This window comes from Sparus aurata, chromosome 9 (assembly GCF_900880675.1).
Source record: "Sparus aurata chromosome 9, fSpaAur1.1, whole genome shotgun sequence".
NCBI classification, from domain to species: Eukaryota; Metazoa; Chordata; class Actinopteri; order Spariformes; family Sparidae; genus Sparus; species Sparus aurata.
In genome coordinates, this window is record NC_044195.1 from 5,916,439 (window position 1) to 5,940,501 (window position 24,063).

Sequence of the window (24,063 nt, forward strand, 5' to 3'; positions counted from 1 at the left end):
AAGGGAGATTTGACATCTTCCTGTTTTGGTTGAACAATGACAGATTTAGATTCTTTGAGCCACAGTGAAGATTATATGGAAACAATTTATATGCAGATGATGTCATTTTTCTACAGCCATTAGACTGTGCAATGTTTTCTTCAGAATGATTAGTAAGCTCAAACAGTTCCCTATTGCCAGTTTAAGTGCAGTAGCCTAGTTGAGTTGAATGTCCGTCACTATTGCTTTGCTGGAATGAAGAAGTAACTCTTTATTGCAAAAGACATTTGATGTTTACCTTTGTTACACCTTAAAATAACGATTGTCTATGACCGGGCTTCTTTGAAATCCATCTGAGGCTTCCCTTTGCCTCATTGGGTTTTGTTGTGATGTGTCCTGTAAGTACATCCAATATACAACAATAAAGAGTGAATAAAGTTCAAAATTTGACGGCGTACACCAACCAGGACTCTCAATCACTGGCAGATGATAATACTGCAGTCATTTGGATCCTTGCAGCTACACACAGATGCAAAGAGCATTAATTGGCTTTGAGACAAACACCATAATTTCTCTAAATTCTCCTCTTTTAACATTGGCACAGCCTCAGCATTTGACCTACAGAAAGCTGTGATATTGTTTAGGTTTTCCTGCAGGTAATGTTGTGTTGTTTATTGTCTCTTACAGGATGCCTCCATCGCACATCGCTTTCATCTGATGCGGGAAAAGCACCCTGAGAAATTCAACAGCAGGTGAGAGTATGCAATATTTTGCAAAAAGCTACAAGAAGTAAAACACTCTGGCCCTGAGCAGTCAATGAGAGGAGGGATAGTGGTATTTCACATGATGGTTTGCCAGTCAAAAAGACTAACTGTCTCAAAACCATTAGCTAATAGGCAACCTCACAACCAACTAGTGACCCTGCACTTTCATCTGGAAACTCAATATTACACCGAGCCACAGTCAACAGCAATCGATGGAGGACAGAACCTGCCAGCATAGTGGAATCAATATATTGACAATGCCTCGTTGTGTTATAACTGACCTGAGTTATGACAGAGTATGTGAAGCCCATGTCCAACTCGCCTGGACCAGTGGCTCCATAGTTGAACATAGGTGACATGGAGACTGTTAGGTTTCAGATAATGGTTTTGTTTGTTTGTTCAGGTGAATATCTCAATTAATTATGAAAAGAGAAATGAGGAGGTCATCTGCTTGAAACAGTGCTGCCACAATGCACGAAAGCAGAACAAAGGTAATGTTGTAGTTATGAAGTAAATGAAGGTTCGAGTCATTCTGATAGCAGGGAAGGTATCTTCAGATGGCAGGCTATTTGAAGATACTATTCTGAAGATGCTTATTAATGGTTATATAGAGGTCAACAGAGTATCCAGTCAGAGTCAGATGAGAACAAATACCTCGGTGATGATGCACTGCTTTTATCAGCACAAGTCAGGAGCCTTCAGTCTAAAGTTATAAGAAAGTTCCTTTAGTGACAAATCATACATTACACAACTGTTTTGTAAGAAGATTGAGAATCTTCATAATTCTGTGAGGGACATGTCTTTACCAAATTCCATGGCATCCAGCCCACAGTATCTGAGACAACTCAGTTACCACAATAACTGTTGGCAACGTACATTTTTGCAAACCACAGTGATGTTGAATCGTTATATTGCAACTTCACATTTTTTGGGTTCAGTTTTGTATGTTTTGTTGTGACAGTGCAGTGATAATGGTCTGGTTTGGTTTAAGACTTTCAAAACCACTTGTTTAGGGATAGAGAAAGATCACGTGTTAGACTGAAATACCTGATTCTGTCAACACAAAGACAGCAGAAAAAAAGTCTGGACTCCTTATTATAAACACCCAGTGGTTTCACGCCTCCAAATGGTAAAACACTAGCCCTGAGACGCTGCATCATCACCGCAGCAAAGACTCACCATTTCTCCGCATGTGTTTTTTCACACAACCAAGCAGCTCCGGCATAAAGCTGCTCCAGTGTTTATACAGCATGCCAGCACCGTGGAACCTAAAGAGGCATGACGGTACACATCTTAACGCTGCCATTTGTGTGTTTCCCCCGGGTTCCACCTGTTAATCTAAACATGTATGGGCTTGACTGTTTATAGTCATATGGATGCTGTTATAAAGTGTTGTGATTGAGATCCTGACCCACAATGCATCGTGGAAAGTGACAAAGTAAAATGTTTTGCTCTAAATGACATAATCACCATCATTAAACTGGACCCTGTCTGACTCTCACTAGCGGAGAGGAATGATGTTTTCAGGGCGAAAGTTCACTGAAGTCTCGGTCAGGATTGCTCACAGTCAAGGTGATTTTTTTTCAATACAAGTCGCAAGAGACAGTAACTACAAAACACAGAGGCAATCTCTATACTTACAAAACCTTCCAGGGAACACCAGTATGTCGCTTTTCACACTACTAGCAGGTGGTGATAATTATTCATGTGTGACACATCACAGGCCCTGATTGACAGCCAGTGTGAAGGAGGATAACAAGGTGGAAAATAGATCGCTTTGCTGTGCAGAGCACTTCATCTCATTTAAATTTTGTGACCTGTGGGGTCTTAATCAGTGTTGCTGCCTTTATGCTGTTTGGGAAAGTTTCAAATAAAATCATGAAACATTTTCTTTTCATTCTGATGAATATTTGTCAATTTGTATGTTATATAGGCTACTTTGCACTGACATGAATTCAGGTGCGCACTAAAGTTTGAAAACTGCTGAGCTACCCTGCAGCCATGGCTATTTTCCTTCACTAAGGCCAACATGGATGGACACTGTAGTCCTTTTTGAAATGTATGACTTTAAAGAACCATTAAAGAGATAGTTCAGGTTTTTTGAAGTGGGGTCATATAAAGTACATATCTATAGTCAATCTGTTCCCTACCGTAATCACCGATCAGCGCAGCCTCAGTTTGGAGAAGTAGAGAGCCGCTCCAGCCCAGACCGCTTTACATCGCCGTCAGACCGCACTTTCTTTTGGCGCTACATTTTCTCAACCGCAGAACCCCAGTATCCCTACGCATGAGCGCTAATGCGGAAGGATATGGAGAGTTAAGTTTCGTTTTTATCGAAAGTAAACCTCTCGTCCAGCCGCCGCTCGCAGATCAGCTGTTGCCCAGTTACCAGATACGAAGGTTCTGTGGTTGAGAAAATGTAGTGCCAAAAGAAAGCGCGGTCTGACAGTGATGTAAAGTGGTGTGAATTTTACCTATACAATGTACACTTGAACTGGTGTAAAACATTTTAGGTGAGCCTTGTTTTAGGTGGTTAATTTAGCTTTTTTGCTGAACCCCGTTCACTGCAGTACAAAGCTGAGCGTCTGGGCTGGAGCGGCTCTCTACTTCTCCAAACTGAGGCTGCGCTGATCAGTGATTACGGTAGGAAACAGACCGACTATAGATATGTACTTTATATGACCCCACTTCAAAAAACCCGAACTATCCCTTTAAGTGACAAACCAGCAGCTGTTAGTTTTAGTCTATTGACTAAAACTAAGTCTAATGAGATTTTTTGAGCACATCAACAATCAGCAGCCTTTTTCTTAAAGTAGAAACATCATCCACACTCAGCCCAAAACCAATACCATCCACAAATATGAGACATGAGGGGAAACACAGCCTTGATGTGTGACAGTGGAGAACAAACAGCAGCAGCATGCACACAGCCTCTATAGAGACGTACTGTAGCCCTGAGGTGAATAACTGTTGATGAGTATATGGTGCTGCTTGGCGGACTTATGTAGCACAGCCTGTTGTCTTTGCTGGAGCCTCAGGCAGAGGTGTGTGTGTGTGTGTCAACAAACAATTGGTGTGTTTATGAGTGTGTTCATGTTCTTGAGTGTCTCAGTGTGAAGCTCTGTGCAACGCTTTGGTGTCAGCAATACAGATGCTTGCACACCAATCATTTGCTTAGAAGCTATTCTGTGTGTATTGCACACTGTGTGTTTGAGCCTGTTAATACCTGGAGTTGGCATTTGTCCTGAGTGATCCGATCACAACTGGACAGCTCTAAGTCCGTCAGTTCACACATGGCATTAGAATGCACCTTGACTCACTACTTGTGATCGGATCTCACGCCCCTGCTCTTTATGCAAAGTTTAAGCAAAACTCTTGCCAAAATGCAACCTAGGCTTTTTTTGTGAATGTACCCGAGTCAAACCTTTGTAGAAAAACACAATACGACAAAAGAGGCAATTTTAGCTATTTTTAAAACACTAAGAAGGCTCAACACAAGTAGTAGTATCACCAGGGTCTCTGCACATGAACACAAGCATTGAGAACATTGGGCCTCACTCACCAATATCTTCTTAAGAATCTTCTTAGATTCTTTCTTAAGTTGTTCTTAAGAGGTTCCTTAAGAAAACCCTAAGTGAGATTCACCAACTTGTTCGTAATCCTCAGAATTGTTCGCAGCTGTGTTCTTACATTGATGAAAGCCGCAGGAGCAATATATATGCCATTGTTTTGCGGGCCTTGGATGGAGAACTGCCACGTATAAATATGGTGGGGGGGTTACTAATTGATGGCATGTTTCCAATTTACTTGATTTATCTTAAATCATTGACACATTTAATTAGGGCCCGAGCAGGGAACCTGCAAGGACCCTATTGTTTTTCAAATGATTTTTATTAGGGCCCGAGCAGGGAACCTGCGAGGTCCCTATTGTAATCGTAATGATTATTATTCTTCTTCTTTTTTTTTTCCTTTGTCCAAAATGATCGCATTTTTCACTGCCTGAACGTACCCCAAAACTCACCAAACTTGGAATATAAGTCACACCTGGCGAAAAATTTTATAATCTATTGTCGTCCTGAATTTTCACCACTAGGTGGCGCTGTTATTAAGGAAAGCGCGTTTTGGCTAATAACTCCCATAAACTTTGTTGCACATTCAAAAACCTTACATCGACGCGTTCAGTGGATTGTGCTGAATCTCGTGGTATAGGCCACGCCCATTTCCGCCTACCGTTTTTTTTCCCTACGTCGCAAAATGTCGAAAACCTACTTTTTCGAACTCCTCCCAGGCGATTTCACCGATATGCACGAAACTTGGCACACAGCATCTGTGGACCCTCCTGACAAAAAGTTATTAAAGGATTCTAATTAAAATAAATAATTTTGAAGTTATTAAATAACAAATTCCTGCAGATTTGGCTCAAAACAGGAAGTGTTGGATATTTCCACAGTAGTCTTATCAAATGACATGAAACTCAGGATACTACTTCCCCATGAGCCCCTGAGGCCCTGTGCAAAATTTTAGGTGATGACCACAAGGTGGCGCTCTTTAAATTGATGTATTTTATATCTCCACAACGGTGCATCGGAATAAGACGAAACTTGGTACATTTATTGTCAGTGCCCTCCTGAGGACATCTGACAAAGGGTTTACCGATCCACCACTAGGTGGCGCTCTGGCGTCACTTTAATTGTATAATTGGCCCTGTGCCCACACCATAACACTTATGGAAATGAAATTCATAGAGGTGCTATAGAATGGCCCCTGTGACTCACTCACCGAAAATGACCACCAGGTGGCGCTATTTTCAATGCAAAAGCGTTTTTGGCTCATAACTCCCACTTAATATGTTGCATATTATAAAACCTCATCCCTACGTGTTCCCTGCATTCAGCTGAATTGTTTGGTGTAGGCCACGCCCACTTTTGCAGTAACTTTCCGTTTGCAAAATCGCGACAAAAGAAAAACGTACTTTTTCGAACTCCTCCTAGAGAATTTGACCAATTTGCACCAAACTTTGCATGTAGCATCTGTAGACCCTCCTGACAAAAAGTTATCAAAAGAATTTTGATAGGCCTTAAAACGCCTGAAATATAACATGACAAATTCCTGCATATTGTGTTGAAAACAGTCAATCTTGCATATTTTTACAAAATACTATTCGATCATCACATAAATGTTCATAATTGTGTGGTATCGCCTATTGATGGTCTGTGTAAAATTTGGTGCAAATCGGCCCTTAGATGGCGCTCTGGTCGCAGTCTAATCATTTTGAATGGAAAGTAAATGGGGAAATCTTCAAGTCCTCTTCAAAACTCATCGACCTTCAACCTCTCCTTATCCCTCATACTTTGAGCTAGACACACCATTCTAACTTTTAAAGAGTCAGAAGACCTCAAACTATTGGGCATGTATTCAGTTTTTAAAGCACACGTTAGCCACACCTGGCCTGCTATCATCATCAACAGCGTCAGCAACAGAGTTTTGTCCAGTGTTAGTTTTGTAGAAGCGTGTGCCTTTTAGAGATGCTTCATTAGATCAGAGTTGCTTACAATGGACGTGGACAAATGAGATTAAAACAGTGTCTGTACTTCCATTTTGAAAACATCAACTTTCCCTCCGGACTCGCCATAGCCGCAGTTCCCCTCTGCTAGTTTGAGTGTGTGATGCTGCTGTGTGCGTGTGTGGCTTGTGTGTAAACAGAACATTGCCACTGATTGGCTTAAGAACTCTCACTCAATGTTAGGGAGCCAATCATCATCACTTATGCGGTTGTCTCGCTCCTCCCTCCTCCCTCACCGGAGGAAAAAAAATTTCAGACCATCGACTCAGTCTTTGTCCGGGGAATTATGCAGCAGTTCGCACAATTTTTCTGACTTCAGCGTGCATTATTCACACCGACAATAGCAGGCCACCGAATTATAAAGCAACGACTTCCTCAGCGGAAGGTGTTGCTTGAGCAAGCCCCGACGGCAGCAAGCCCCGACGGCAGCATGCATCGACAGCAGCAGGCCCCGACGCGCGTGGACTGCGAGGGCCCGTTCAACGCTGCTTGCAGCTTTAATTAGGGCCCGAGCAGGGAACCTGCGAGGTCCCTATTGTAATCGTAATGATTATTATTATTATTCTTCTTTTTTTTTTCCTTTGTCCAAAATGATCGCATTTTTCACTGCCTGAACATACCCCAAAACTCACCAAACTTGGAATATAAGTCAGACCTGGCGAAAAATGTTATAATCCATTGTCGTCCTGAATTTCCACCACTAGGTGGCGCTGTTATTAAGGGAAACGCGTTTTGGCTAATAAGTCCCATATACTTTGTCGCACGTTCAAAAATCATATATCCACGCATTCAGTGAATTCTGCTGAATCTCGTGGTATAGGCCACGCCCATTTCCGCCTCCCGTTTTTTTCCGCTACATCGCAAAATGTCCAAAACCTACTTTTTCGAACTCCTCCCAGGCGATTTCACCGATTTGCACGAAACTTGGCAGACAGCATCTGTGGACCCTCCTGACAAAAAGTTATTAAAGGAATTTTGATAGACCACACGATACTCAAGTTATTAAATAACAACTTCCTGCAGATTTGGTTACAAACAGGAAGTGTTGCATATCTCCACATTGGTGTGGTCTAATGACATGAAACTCAGGATACTACTTTCCCATGAGCCCCTGAGGCCCTGTGCAAAATTTCAGGCGATGACCACAAGGTGGCGCTCTTTAAATTGATGTATTTTATATCTCCACAACGGTGCATCGGAATAAGACGAAACTTGGTACATTTATTGTCAGTCCCCTCCTGAGGACATCTGACAAAGGGTTTACCGATCCACCACTAGGTGGCGCTCTGGCGTCACTTTAATTGCATAATTGGCCCTGTGCCCACATCATAACACTTATGGAAATGAAATTCATAGAGGTGCTATAGAATGGCCCCTGTGACTCACTCACCGAAAATGACCACCAGGTGGCGCTATTTTCAATGCAAAAGCGTTTTTGGCTCATAACTCCCACTTAATATGTTGCACATTATTAATCCTCATATTTGTGTATTCCCTGAATTTAGCTGAATTGTTTGGTGTAGGCCACGCCCACTTTTGCAGTAACTTTCCGTTCGCAAAATCGCGACAAATGAAAAACGTACTTTTTCGAACTCCTCCTAGAGAATTTGACCAATTTGCACCAAACTTTGCATGTAGCATCTGTAGACCCTCCTGACAAAAAGTTATCAAAAAAAGTTCGATAGTCCATGAACTGCCCGAAATATAAAATGACAAACTCCTGCATATTGTGTTGAAAACAGACAATCTTGCATATCTTTACAAAAAACTGTCTGATTATCACATAAATTCTCATCATTGTGTGGTATGGCATGATGAGGCTTTGTGTAAAATTTGGTGCAAATCGGCCAATAGATGGCACTCTGGTCGCAGTCTAATTAGTTTCAATGGGATAAAGTGGGGAAATCTTAAAGTCTTCTTCAAAACTCATCGACCTTCAACATCTCCTTGTCCCTAATATGTTGAGCTAGACACACCATTCTAACCTTTAAAGAGTCAGAAGACCTCAAACTATGGGGCATGTATTCAGTTTTTAAATATCTTTTATGGTTTTCAAATCATCACAGTTTTACTTTCAAGGATTTGTAGGCCGTCTTCTGATTTTATAATGGGGGTGTATTGCGCAGTGTTGGGCACGTTACTTTTAAAAAGTAATTAGTGATAGTTACTAGTTAGTAACAGAATTACTCCACTATAAAAGTAATTAGTTACCAGGAAATTAACTGTTGCGCTACTTTTATTTCTTCCCCCTTTTGAGCTCGGCAGTCATTTTAGCTGCTTGGCTACAAATGTATTTAGAAAATGTATTTCTTTGACCGGCACCTGCTCTCCCCGATATTTTGTCAATGAGTGCTCTGAAGGAGTCTGAGTCAGCTGTTGATAACGGGAGCAAGTTCTCAACAACATACCTGTCTATCATTGCATTCAGTTCAGTCTGTGTCACAGGTTTCTGTGAAGCTGTTCGCAGAGCACAGGTTAGCCACACCTGGCCTGCTATCATCATCAACAGCGTCAGCAACAGAGTTTTGGCCAGTGTTAGTTTTGTAAAAGGTGTGCTCAGAGTTGCTTACAACGGATGTGGACAAAGGAGATTAAAGTAGTGTCTGTATTTCCACTTTGAAAACATCAACTTTCCCTCCGGACTCACCATTACCACAGTTCCCCTCTGCTAGTTTGAGTGTGTGATGCTGCTGTGTGCGTGTGTGGCTTGTGTGTAAACCGAACATTGCCACTGATTGGCTTAAGAACTCTAACTCAACGTTAGGGAGCCAATCATCATCACTTATGCGGTTGTCTCGCTCCTCCCTCCTCCCTCACCGGAGGAAAAAAAATACAGCTCTGCAGCTCCGGCGGCTGAGAGCCGAGATGGATGACAACAGCTTCAGTGATCAGCTTCAGTTTGTCACACGCCACATTTAATAGTCGGTAACGGCATTGTAACGATGGAAATAGTAGTATTGATTAGGTTAACTGTTACTGAAAAAAGTAACGCTGTGAGTAACGCCGTTTATTCTAATGCTGGTGTTGCGTGAAATAGAATGCGTGACATCATAGCTACAGTGGAGAGCAGCTGGAAGAACTGTAGAAAAAGTTCTCTTCAGCTTGATTTTGATCCCACATCTTTAACTTCACATAGACAATATATACATAGACATGTAGGAAATCTTGTTGGCTTTCGGCTGATGGTCTTATTTTAGATGTAGGACTTTTGGCTGTTAAAGCCCCAGAGGGACAAGCACAACAGCAACTCCCCCATGAGCTGCAATTTCTTCCTCTTCTTCAGATTTCATCATGCAGCAGGTGACATCTCACATCCCATCAGTTAATCAGCTCTCCTCTGACCTGGCTGGCTTTCATGGATTGTTTTCAAGATCTCCAGAGAGAACCAGTGTGTGTGACACAGTGGTGGCACACAGACTCCCAAGAGCAAACAGAGTGAGATGGAACATCTCCATCATCCAGTGTTTTGAAAGCATTAGGGGAGATTGAGCCTACCACTGTGCGAGAAGCTAGAAGGTTTGTGAGGCTACTGGAGGATGATTCTCAGCCTCTTCCTGAAACTATTTCATTGCATCATGCCTAGTGTGCACATTCTCTTCAGCCAGCTCCAGAGGCGGACCATCGACTCAGTCTTTGTCCGGAGAATCATGCAGCAGTTGACACAGTTTTTCTGACTTCAGCAGACATTATTTCAAACCGGCAATAGCAGTCCATCGAATTATGAAGCAACGACTTCCTCGGCGGAAGGTGTTGCTCGAGCATGCCCCGACGGCAGCAAGCCCCGACGGCAGCATGCATCGACGGCAGCAAGCCCCGACGGCAGCAAGCCCCGACGGCAGCATGCATCGACGGCAGCAGGCTCCGACGCGCGTGGACTGCGAGGGCCCGTTCAACGCTGCTTGCAGCTTTAATTATTATTATTTTTATTCTCACAAAATGATCGCATTTTTCACTGCCTGAACATACCCCAAAACTCACCAAACTTGGAATATAAGTCACACCTGGCGAAAAATTTTATAATCTATTGTCGTCCTGAATTTCCACCACTAGGTGGCGCTGTTATTAAGGGAAGCGCGTTTTGGCTAATAACTCCCACATACTTTGTCGCACATTCAAAAACCATACATCCACGCGTTCAGTGAATTGTGCTGAATCTCGTGGTATAGGCCACGCCCATTTCCGCCTACCGTTTTTTTTCGCTACGTCGCAAAATGTCGAAAACCTACTTTTTCGAACTCCTCCCAGGCGATTTCACCTATTTGCACGAAACTTGGCACACAGCATCTCTGGACCCTCCTGACAAAAAGTTATTAAAGGATTCTAATTAAAATAAATAATTTCGAAGTTATTAAATAACAAATTCCTGCAGATTTGGCTCAAAACAGGAAGTTTTGGATATTTCCACAGTAGTCAGATCAAATGACATGAACCTCAGGATACTACTTCCCCATGAGCCCCTGAGGCCCTGTGCAAAATTTTAGGCGATGACCACAAGGTGGCGCTCTTTAAATTGATGTATTTTATATCTCCACAACGGTGCATCAGAATAAGACGAAACTTGGTACATTTGTTGTCAGTGCCCTCCTGAGGACATCTGACACAGGGTTTACCGACCCGCCACTAGGTGGCGCTCTGGCGTCACTTTAATTGTATAATTGGCCCTGTGCCCACACCATAACACTTATGGAAATGAAATTCATAGAGGTGCTATAGAATGGCCCCTGTGACTCACTCACCGAAAATGACCACCAGGTGGCGCTATTTTCAATGCAAATGCGTTTTTGGCTCATAACTCCCACTTAATATGTTGCATATTATTAAACCTCATCCCTATGAGTTCCCTGCATTCAGCTGAATTGTTTGGTGTAGGCCACGCCCACTTTCGCGCTAACTTTCCATTTGCAAAATCGCGACAAATGAAAAACTTACTTTTTCGAACTCCTCCTAGGTAATTTGAGTGATTTGCACCAAACTTTGCGTGAAGCATCTGTGGACCCTCCTGACAAAAAGTTATCAAAAGAATTTTGATAGGCCTTAAAATGCCTGAAATATAAAATGACAAATTCCTGCATATTGTGTTGAAAACAGTCAATCTTGCATATTTTTACAAAATACTATCAGATTATCACATAAATGTTCATAATTGTGTGGTATCGCCTATTGATGGTCTGTGTAAAATTTGGTGCAAATCGGCCCATAGATGGCGCTCTGGTCGCAGTCTAATCATTTTGAATGGAAAGTAAATGGGGAAATCTTCAAATTCTCTTCAAAACTCATCGACCTTCAACCTCTCCTTATCCCTCATACTTTGAGCTAGACACACCATTCTAACTTTTAAAGAGTCAGAAGACCTCAAACTATTGGGCATGTATTCAGTTTTTAAAGCACACGTTAGCCACACCTGGCCTGCTATCATCATCAACGGCGTCAGCAACAGAGTTTTGTCCAGTGTTAGTTTTGTAGAAGCGTGTGCCTTTTAGAGATGCTTCATTAGATCAGAGTTGCTTACAATGGACGTGGACAAATGAGATTAAAACAGTGTCTGTACTTCCACTTTGAAAACATCAACTTTCCCTCCGGACTTGCCATAGCCGCAGTTCCCCTCTGCTAGTTTGAGAGTGTGAGGTTGGTGTGTGTGTGTGTGGCTTGTTTGTACACCGAACATTGCCACTGATTGGCTTAACAACTCTCACTCAATGTTAGGGAGCCGATCATCATCACTAATGTGGTTGTCTCGCTCCTCCCTCCTCCCTCACCGGAGGAAAAAAAAATTCAGACCATCGACTCAGTCTTTGTCCGGGGAATTATGCAGCAGTTCACACAATTTTTCTGACTTCAGCGTACATTATTCACATCGACAATAGCAGGCCACCGAATTATAAAGCAACGACTTCGTCAGCGTAAGGTGTTGCTTGAGCAAGCCCCGACGGCAGCATGCATCGACTGCAGCAGGCCCCGACGCGCGTGGACTGCGAGGGCCCGTTCAACGCTGCTTGCAGCTTTAATTTATTTTAGAATTTAAATTCTTTGTAAATTACCAAAAATATGAAATAAATAAATACATGAATAAATATGACAGAATTATCACTGTAATATTGCATTTTATTGAACTACACAAGAGAAGAAAACACAACCATGCCAACATTTCGGCACTGAAATGTGCGTAAGAGTACTCCTGAGTGTTCGTAGGATTTGTTCTTGCCTAAGAAAAAATCCTAGATAAGAAAAAATTCATGAATGCCACAATTTTCGTAAAATCTTCGTAAGTGGGACTTAAGAACAAATTTGTTCGTAAGAACGGTTCATGAATGAGGCCCATTGTTTGTGTTTGCTAACAAAAAAAAGTTTTTGAACAACTCTCATTAGCAGTTGCTTGTTCCGCTAGCCGCTGTCCTGCCAGTCGATAAGTGTCGATTTCCGAATGTGACGTAACCTTAACCTTAACCTTTAGGAGCAGTCCACCTTAACTCACCTCCATATTAAGTCGCATTCGCAAATCAATACTTGAAAATGAGTTTGACCCAAAAACAAAAATACAGTAAATCTTAAAAGTGCCTCTTTCGTCGTAATTATGCTTTTACATGAAGGTTTGACTCGGTACATTTACAAAAAAAGCCTAGGTTGCATTTTGGTGAGAGTTAAACACAAAAATGTTTTGGTTTTTTTACTTCACAAAGTCTATTAAGATTCTCCAACTCACAAAATTGAGCATTGTTTTAAGGGTGTCTGAAGAGTTTTTCTGTATTTTTAGGACCTATGAGTACAAATCAATGCGACTCTGATGGTTTGAAGTCACCCACCCCCCTAGTCAGCACGCGTGTGTGTCCTTTCACTTTGTAGAACTATTCAGTGAAGAATAAAGACTTGCTTTGAATTCCACACTGAGTCACATGGGAACTGGCCCTCTGTATGTTTAGCTGGTGTGTCATGTTGTTTGCATGATGACAACATGTGTGCTGCTGCTTTCCTCTACACATAATTACTCTACATACGGTGAAATAAAAGAGGAGGAGCGGGGAGAGTAGGAGAGAGATGGATTGTTTGCTCTTTGAAATTCAATAATTAATGCTTAGGTTTCCATCTCTAGTCCTATATCTGTTTTCATCAGTACAGGCAGAAGGAAGGGCGGGTGATAAAAGATAAGAGGGAGATACCTCTGTTCCCTGAGGGCCTTCTTTTTGATGCATGAGCAATGGCCAGAGTTTAAAGATGTAAAGCATGTATGTGGAGATCAGGACATTTTCAGCCCACAGCTCAGCAGTTAAACACAGTAACCTATAAAGCTACAGTTATTTTCAACAAAATGTACTTCACAATTGATCCGTGATGGTTCTTACCATTTCTATTCTACTGATGGATCCCTCCTTCGCTGAGTGAGCCGCTCATGGCTCCATTCCAGCTGTAGCTCCAAGTGAGCGTTTGGAAAAACATGAACTATACTGACACACCACTACACACAATGATACCAACAGTGTAATGTGCACTATTTACACTGAGCCAGCACTGGAGGTTATTGTTCCTCGGAGAGTTTTCTTCTTTGGTTCTTCCGCACAGTAACAGACAGCTGACGGACAACTGCAACTGTTCTCTTGTTGCCTGATTGATGTTTTGGCAAGCTAAATATCCGTCCTTTTTACAGCGCTTTGAGTTGAAAGGAGTCAGTGTGAAGAGTGTGAATGGGTGAGCAGATGATAAACCACCTCTGACCTGGTGGAAGAGGCCCGTAGCCTCGTGTCGCACTTAGCTCAGTGCTTTATTGTCCTTCCCATGACTCGTAAGCCAACATTGTCTTCATGTGTCTCTCTCACACTGCACACCATCCCCCCGCTTGTTGACTAGCACATACAGCCCCCCCTCCACCATTGTCACCCACCCACCCTGGGACTGTTGGACAGAAGGGATGTGTGACTCCTGACACCTGATCCTGTGGAGCTCCACCAGCACCTAATGGTCACAGTAGCCAGACCTTAAGGAGTCCAGAGCCCAGGTGCTAATCACTTCTCACACAGAGACAATGCTGTCTTTCTCTGTGTGTGTGTGTGTGTGTGTGTGTGTGTGTGTGTGTGTGTGTGTATGGTGTGTGTGTGGAGGGGGAAAAGGATCAGATTAGAATTACATATTTTTCTTCTGGTTTTGGCCTCAAATCTTCATTTGTGCAGACCATTCTATCTAAAGATCTATACATCTGTCCCCGTTCCTGTTCATAGTCTTTCAAGATCCAGTTTCTCTAGACCTAAAGCGTGTAGTCCTTTTCAAGCAGAGATTAAGCAATACTGCTGCAGCAAAGAGCCTCCTTTTCATTTGTCACTCTGAACCAGCAACAACAGCAACAAACTTCCTCCACCAGTGTGTGATTTCAAACAGCATGAGGACACTCTGGAAGTATCGGCTAGTGTGACTTTTTGAAAACAACACCATGGCAATAACAGACTGCTCTGATTACTTTGACTTAATTTTTTAAAAAATCAAAAGGCTACGTTATTATAGACCAGGAGCACTTTTCAACTCGACTTGACTGATGAAGTCTATATAAATGCTATGCATTAGTCTAACACAAAGTCATAGTTTGACAGCCTCACCAATAAATCAGCAGATCTACATTACTGATTACCAGATTTAAGCTTGATCCAAATATGGGCATTAATATAGTGTCGCCGCTACAGAGTTTGTCCACCAGAAAGCACAGAGTTTATTTTCCGACCTTTAAAACTCTAAAATCTCTGTACATCATATCAGCCATATATCAGTAAAAAATGTTCACATATCACGCTGTGCTGTAATTTTAAGTTTGATGACCTGCTTATGTGTGTCTTACTGCTGTCAAAAGGCAAAGCTATCCTCCTCGGCTCTCTCCTCTCATTAGGCTGCACCGCCACCTCACCTCACTTCATTGATTTCAGTCAGTTGTTTTGTAACATGCTGTCACTTCCACCTGTCCAGTCTCTACCAAGACCAAAAAAAAAAGAATCATTATGAAGCTGTGATGTATCACACATGAATATTGAAATTAGGGTGAGGCAGAGATGACATTAAACTCTCTTCCGCTGCATTTTTCATGGTGTCTGGAAGGGAAAATCTCTCCAAACACACTCTGCTTCCTGTTGACAGACAAGGACATACAAACAGTCACAGTATATCTTTGGGGACTTCTTTTGTCATAAAAACACGCACATATACAGTTCACACGAACGACTGCACGTGAGTCATAGCCTGACGCAAACACATAGCACATAAACACATCCTTGTTAAAAAGACATCTTTCAACTACTGATTTCAGAAAAAAACATTTTCTTTGTCCCTGAATCATGACCTCTGATCTAATGTAGTTCCATATATTGATGAATGAAATGATCATTTTAGTTGTACTGGGATGGTAGTAATATAAGTAAGAAGAAAAAGAATATTAAAGTTTAGAATTCTATGTTGACGTGCAGTAAATACGAATCTTTTCATGCCTGTTGTAAATGTGGTCACCATTAGCTCTCTCCATAAGCTGCTTTGTGGAGCCTAAAGAACAGGTCACTGACTCTTGGATTAGCAGAAATCAGATACCAGCACCTACTGACCCCTGTCTCAAAACACTGCAGTGACTCTTGTCTCTCCTTGTAGGATTGTCTTCTTAAGTGGTGCTCTTTGTCTGTTCAGCCACAGTGACAGTCATGATTACTGCCTAGAGTTTGTTTTTTTATTTATCCTGAACAAAGTGCTGTAACTGCTCCTCAAAAAATAAAAACTGTTCCTGAATGTGAAGCTTTTTTTTCTTAAAATAATTTAATGTCTGATTAAAGTAATTCTTTTAAAGGGGCACTATGCGGGAAAACATTCAATAAGGTAATAATACAAACTCAGACATATATTCATTAGAAATATTTATTTGATGTATTTCTAGAACAGAATGAATAAGCTGTTCTTAGTATGTTAAAAGGTCCTCAGACTGCTGCTTGAAGAGGGTCCTTCATATATGAACAGGTTGTTTATTGAGTTTATTAATTGTGATTAAAGTGTGATAAAAAAGTTCCTTCTCAAAACTACATAGTGCCCCTTTACACTTTAAGTACTGTGGCTGGTATTGTAAATACTCAGGCATAACCCTGTTAACAGACTCGTATTCATTTTTTTGTTTAAATTTTTAATTATGGTAAGCCCCGTGGACATCTCTTGATTTTATCCAGTGTTTTTCATTCACATAATGTCACAGAGTGAACTGGACAAAAAGACAATCAGTGTGTTGGACCACATAATCATTGCCTCAGGTGGAAAGCTACAAGCCCTTAGCTCCTTACGTTAAGGTGATTCATTCGTCAGTATCAAAGCAGCATTATGTTGTAATGATGTGTTACATGGTAACAACAGACAAAACTGGACACGCCATAACAAAATATTGTATTGACAACAAAGTACTGAACAACCTTAAACATGCATGCTCAGGCATTTTCAGACAGTCAAAGTTTGCACAAGTTCTGCACACAACTCAGAGCAGTAACAACGCGGCAAGCTTATGTAACCTGAAGCCGAGACAATAACATGCTACCCGCTAACCCTCTGTTCAAATTGAGTTGTAACCACAGCCAAACATCAAGCTAGTGCACAACATACAAAAATACAGATAACTTAGCAAGCCAGCTAATGTCACTTATTAAACAGCGACAGCTTGGCGTCTCTTCATTGAAGCTGTGGCCTACGACAAGTCAGCCTGAGGTTGACTCTTGTCTCTTGCCTCTTGCCAGTCACTGTCTCTTTTTCTCTTCTAAGCTTCCTCTGTCATCATCTTCTTCGGTCTCTTCACCTCCATCATGACATCCATAGAGGCTGCTGTGCCTGGCTCCAGTGCTGGTGCCCATTCCTGCCCCGCACCTGAAAGCCTCTTCCTCCATTGCTTACCAAAGCTGCTGTGATATTAGTGTAAACACCATCACTCCAAGCTGAATCAGCTAGCAGAGCTTATTTGTAGCTTCAGTAGGCAGCAGTTACAAGTTGCTTTCGAGAAACTCCGTAAATCACAGAGACCTGAGGCCGAGCAGCCGGAGGACATCAGAGGGAAAAACAGAGAAATATTATCTGATAACATCATTATATGATCCAGTTTCAACAAAACACTGATAGCTGGTGCTGTGTGTGATGTACTGCTACCTGCTCACTGAAGTTACACAGAAACAAGTGATGGGGGGCTGGGGTGGCTGTGACAGAGATACCATTATGTTACTTTAAAATGACCGACCAAAAGATGTCTTTTAAATGTACTTTTCTTGTGTTTAACCACTAACAACATCCTTCCAGACATTCACTCATCAATAAATCAGTATTATCACACACTATGTTACAATAAAGGCGTAGATAGTGCTGTTATGTTCCAATAATCAATATATTATATTAACACTGAATCACAGTTGTACCCATGTTGCTATGGAGAAAAAGCATGCAGAGGCACAAATTCTAAATACTTTTCTTACAACTGGGAATAAAAGCCTGACACATAAACACCTAGCCCATTGGAAAATTGTCACACAATTGGAAATGATTTAAAGTGCTGAATGTGTTATCAGGTTTGTACAAAGCTTAATGCTTAGTTTCCACTCACTAGAACCTGATATACATTCCCGAGCATGGTGATGGGATACTTCCAGTGAAATGTGCCTCTTCTTACTTCTCTTCCCATGTCAGTATTTACTCATGTACATGCTCATTTCTTTGTACTGCACTCACTCATAGATACCACCCAAAAAATGTTTTAAAAAATGAAACAAAATGCCCCTCTACCAGTGTTAAAGAAAGCAAGAGGAAATTCCTGGATCCACCACTAAATCAGAACCTACTCCATAAGTTAACGGGGATCTTGTTAAAGGTGGAAATGCGCTCAGTAGGATTTGTGTAGTCCTGCCAGCAAACCAGACAACCAACCAACTAACAAATGAACAAGGTTGAAAACATAACCTCCTTGGCAGAGGTAACGATGGAGAGTTGCATCACACACACATTCTGACAAAGACGGATAAATAAAGAATCAAACATTAAAAATTCAGTTATTAGAACTCTATATAAAGAAATCAGAAAACGACCAGATTGCTGAAACAAACACTTGCCTCTGACCAGGCACGGTATGTTGTTGTTTATGGGTTTGCTTAATAAGTTCAGTTGTTTTTTTTCTTCTGGTATCGGAGCTTCACCGGCAGAATGTCCCTGGAGGGTTTGTTTTTCCACTCTGACGTGACTACTGACTTGTCACCTTGCATCCTCCTGATTTCACAAGATGTATGAGAAGAGAGGGGGACAGGAAAGAGCTGGTGGGGTCACAAGGCCACTGCTCATATTGGGGATTAAAGCAGATGCTTATCTGAAGGGAGGGCTGGCTGGGTAGAAGGGGCTCAAAGGGTGAAACATACTGTATTCAGCTAGAGAGTGGAGCCCTCCAGCTCTGCAGTGTTTTCATATCAACACGGTTCCACCTTCCACCTTCTTACTATAGTGCCGATCTCTGCTCTCTCTCCACTGAAATGTGATTCCAGCAGGTCTCTGAATTCTCTTTGAGGTGTTACAGAGAGAAGTTATCTTCCCAACCAGCTGTATTCATTAAAGTTGAAAAGAATTAATGAAGAACTTTGCTGTGTTGAAGTATCAGCAGTTCACTCTTGCAAGTCCACTGTCAAACACTAAACCAGGCTATTATCAGTCCAGGCCCCGTGGCTCGGCACACACAGCCTGAACTGGAGAAAAAAACATCCGTCCTCCTTGTCATAACTGAAAAAAATACCCCCTTTTTAAAGATTATTTCAGATCCCTTTGTACCGGTGTGCCACCAGTTTTGGTGCAGAAACCTGGGAATAATGGAGGAAAGGCTTATGAAGGTCTCCCTGTTGCACAAAAAAACATGAGTTAATTGCATTTCTTCCAGGCCGTCTCAAGTGGAAGCAGCTTAATGAGGTTAGGCAGCTCGCCTCGTTGAGAATCGCAACTGTGCCTAATTGTGATCTCAAATATGCTCATAATCCCCTGATTTGACAGCAGCAGAGGTTTCTGGGGAGGTATTAAGGTGAAAGAGAAAGAACAAGGGACAGAAAGACAATTAGCAGGAAGAAAAACATGTGAACAAGTAGAGCGGCTTAAGACATTTCAGTTACAAGTGAGATAAACAGTTAGGGATGATTTTAATGCTTTGTTTGAGTTATCTCCTCAATTATGTTAATGTGCAAGATTAAAAAAGAATCACAGAGCAGTGCTTCAAACAGTGAGAGGGTTTCTTTAGGTCAAATGTTCCGTGTCACTTTGCTTCCTCTCAGTGAAAAGGTGGCACATAAGCTTGGCACTGGTATGCCCACATGATGCTGAGCTGTTGTGTCAATAGCTGTGTTATCACTATCAGCAGTATGTCCACATGCCATTAAACTCACATCATGCTGGTCGTCTGTTGTTTTGATCAGCACATCTGTTATAGAAAGGTGAAGGGGATCATTTTGCCGACGCTCGCTCTACCCCTGAGCCACGGCTGTTGTGAGTCGCTGAGTATAAGGAACACTCCACTTGTAGCGCTCAAAGTGACAAAAAATACATCTGAAAAACTCAACAGCAGCGTTGCTTTCATTTGGGTTAGCTTGGGTCGCTTAGAAATAATGACCCACTCAACTGTGAGCAGTTTTATATAGGAACTTCTTTCTTTCTACTGAACTACACCCACCAATAACATTAGCTAGCTTAGTTAGGCTTGTTAGCTTTGAAGGGACACAGGGAGTGCTGGAACATTAGCTGTCATTGTATTCATTTGGTAAGCGTCAAGTACATCAACCTGCAGTCAGATAATTGCTGGAGGATATCCAAAAATGTTGTAGACAGGTTAGGGCTATTTAAGTTCACTTTTCACACTGGACCAAAAACCCACAAGCATACGACTTTTGTCTTGAATGTAAATTTGTACACTCAACATCCATTCTCCTGCGTCAAATGACTCTGCAGTGGTCGCTGGTGTTTATCAGCTTCAGCAACACTTGGGTGTACACGCTAATATCCGCCCGCTGTCAGCCATGATACTCTGACGTGAGTTGAAGTTAAGGGCATTAGCTTGTTAATATTTTTCCATTGTATCTATTTGGTGGAAGTGAATGCCACTTGTGTGTGAATGTGTACAATCGGCAATAGTGTGAAAAGGGTATTGGTGTGAGACGTGGTGGGTGGATGGTGATAATGCTGTATGTATGGAAGAATGGATTAATTTGATTTCTTTTTGAAGCAATGATTCTTCACCATTTTGTGAAAAAAAAACACATTTAGCTCCAGTCCTCTTCAGCCACAGAGTTGGTGCTCAAGCAGGGATTTCTCCTTGACTGATATTCAGACTGTCCAGTCCCAAAACTGCAACAAATTACATCAGGACATGAACAAAACTGCCGCCATCAGGTCACCTCTGACAAATCCTCTGCAGGGCAGAAATGAACCATTGCTCAGAACAATGTGAATCACAATAATATTTACAATGATCTTATAGTCTCCACCAGCAATGTTTCCCCCTGTGTCCCCTCCAGAGGCTATGTTGACTTTTCAACTCAGCTCTGAGGGCGCTGAGGCGACTGTGTGCGTTGTCTCGATGAAAGAGCGGACAACAGCAGAACGCCTGTCTGACAGATGGTGAGGTTAACTCTCTGTGGTTCAGTATCAAACAAGCCATGCTGCCATTGCTAGTGTTTCGACTTTAAGGCTTTGGGGTGCGTCAGTGGAGCTTTGACCTGTGGTCACATGGCCACGAGCTGTCATGAGCTGGCACATTCAAAATGTGAGATGACTCAAGGCAGCAGACAGCTTCAATATGTGTTCAGTTCACCCTCAACAAATCACACCGTAGGCTCTCAACACTGTACTCATGTGCAGGCTAAGGTTAGGACCAGGGATATTTTCTAATGTGTTTGTAAAAAAAAACATGTGTGTCCTTTGTGTCCCTCTCTTTCCTCAGAATGAAGAACAAGCTCTGGTACTTTGAGTTTGGCACCACTGAGACCATATCTGCCACCTGTAAGAAGCTCAACGAATGCATAGAAGTGGAGGTGAGTCACAGTCTCATCAGAGCTGTCATCAGAGAAGCATAATGGATGAGCGCTGACAGAAAAGTGATTGGTTGTGTAACTGACAGAAATGTGGAACAATGTTTCTAAATACTCAAGAATATACCGTATTTGAAGCAAAATAACAAAAGCAAAATCTGAAACAACTTGTGTACATTACATGTCAGTGAGTTCGCTTTTCTGTCTTTTGCTGACAGACTTTTAAGTGCTGTTGTTCATTTATGTGTTGCAGAAATTTACAACAAAGTCGTTTTCTCATATTAATGAGTTGGGCTATTCATAGCACATCATCAGATTAATGCTCCATAAAGTCACTGATTGCCTCATTCTGTCATACAGCGCAGCGTAATCTGTCACCTGGGTGCTTAAAGCACAGCAGGACTCCAAGAAACACAACGTTTCCAGGAACTGGTGGGGCTAAATGCAAACAAGCCGCATTTCATCTCACAGGGTTCATCATCCATCCGTATATGTAACTAATTAAAAAAATCCCATTTTACCATCTTTATGATCTTGTATTTACCAATCTTTTTTAACAGTATTGTCTTTGTCAGTCTAGAGCACTGCTTTCTTCTTTTTGAACTATATTTCTTTATTGTTAACAAATCCATTGAAAAGACAAACAAGTGGTCTGTATCTTCTTACCAAAGGACAGCTGGGCAGTGCAAGTACTCAAGGAGAGAAAAAAAAAGATTGTTTGAGAGTTATTTACACACTTGGTGTCTGGGCTGCCAAATAAAATAAGCTGAACTGAAGAGCTATATTAGAAGAGGTCAGGGGGAGAGAAAAAGTGATGGAACCCAGCAAAAGTCCTCAGTGCATAGAGCACATTGGATGACAGCTAGGGGCTAGCTGTTAAAACTAAACATAACAAAAAACTGTCATCACCACCAGAATTAAATATTTACATTTATTAATTAGAGCATTCACAATATTCAGTCACAATCAGCAGGGAGAGGCATATAGAAATAGCCGATTCACCACCTTCCCATGGTGGGAAAGAAATTAGTGCTTAAAGTTCTATCTACAACTGTGAAAGGCAAGCAGGCTAAGACACCAAACCAAGTGACGTGTTTTGTCTGTCTGTCTGTCTGTCTGTCTGTCTGTCTGTCGATCGATCTTCTATGCTCTGTTGAAGTGCTATGGCCAGTGTCACAGCTAAACACGAAGACCCAAATCTAACCATACTCGTTTCACCATTTCACAGCATATGCCATAACTTCCTCCAAAGTTACCTTGGCAAGTATATTTATATTCATTAACACTTGAGACTGAGCAGAGCAGTGATCGCAAATAACTCCCTCTACTATGAAGAACACTAGTGTATATGTCACTTTAATATAGGCATGTCCACCCCTGCTCCTGTTATGAAGCACTATGTGTCAGCCTGAATTAAGCTTAACAACTTCAGTTTATATTTGGAGATCATTACATATCAGAAACTTTGAAACACTTAAAACCTTTTAAAAACTAGATATGTAATGTTTCATCTTTAAAGCAGTCTATATGTAAAGCTTTTGCTTTATGAAACAACTGTAAGCAGGCAGCAAATCATAGAGGGGGTCAGGTGATGTGCACAAGCAAGAAACATTTAGATGTGGGAGATGATGTACCATGAGTGATAGACAGTAAATGGCAGACACAGGCAGACAAAGAATAAAGAGTGGAGAGCCAGAGGCAGACATTGACAGACACTGAAAAGGTGCAGGTATGGTTTTGACAGCTCTCACTGTGAAGCAGCTGCATTAATTGTTGGGCTTGTGTTTCCATGACCTTAATAATTGTTGACTGGACTTTCGCATTTGGAGAGAAAGCAGAGCACAAAGCAGGGCAGCTACAATCCCTTATAAATAAAACACCAATATGGATGTGTGACGACATTTTTATGTCTCATTGGTCCAAATTTAAGACATTTTTATCTATAAAATAAATTTGCTTCAAAACAATAGTGCATAGATGATCATACATGCATATCTATGAAGGTAAGCTCAATCTGATAGCACATCAGATCATCATAATTAATGTTGCTGCAGGACCATCACTGCACTGACCAATTGTGTTGTTGTAAAGTCACAGCTTTGCAACTCTAGAAAAATAGCAAAAAAATACTCACAATGCAGAAGATATTGTTAACATATTTAATATTAATAAAAGTGTCTTCCTAACCAGGTATTTTTGTTCCCTTAAAGGAGAACTTCGGTTGATTTTTCGGTCGACAAATTTGGTCCAGCCATTACAGAGCTCCGTGAACGGAGATGTAGCATTGAACGCTAACAGCATGGGGTCAGAACTTCACACTGTGTTTTAAGCATCTTAACATGCTCCACATCTCACACCAAAAGTTATGCAACATCAGCAGACACCTTACAACACAGCACTGTAGCGTGTATGACTCAAACTGAATAAAAAAGTAGTTAAAATAGTGTGTTTGTGCAAGGAGCTACTTACCTGTTTGTTGACATCCGTGTGTTCCGGTAGCTAGACCAAACTAGCATATCCATCGAGTGTGCACTTAACAGGCTTAACAGGCTATTGTAAGGCTCATGGCTCATGACAGGTTGTAACATGGACATGTACATTATGAACATAAACACGAAAATGCTGGAATACGTTTCCGTCTCCGCCAGTGAGGGAGTAAGTGCACGCTCGACGGATTGACTAGTTTGGTCTAGCTACCGGAACACACGGATGTCAACAAACAGGTAAGTAGCTC

The 24,063-nt window shown here is 41.7% G+C and overlaps 1 protein-coding gene across 3 annotated transcripts in view; it reads left to right on the top strand.

The window, feature by feature from the left end:
- Positions 1-24,063, top strand: part of dgkg (diacylglycerol kinase, gamma) — a 134,909-nt gene that overhangs the window by 77,145 nt on the left and 33,701 nt on the right. For all 3 annotated transcript variants that reach the window (XM_030428299.1, XM_030428301.1, XM_030428300.1), the window contains 2 exons: positions 667-731; positions 21,242-21,332. In XM_030428299.1, the coding sequence (XP_030284159.1) occupies positions 667-731; positions 21,242-21,332 (156 nt within the window). The remainder of the gene's footprint in view (positions 1-666; positions 732-21,241; positions 21,333-24,063) is intronic.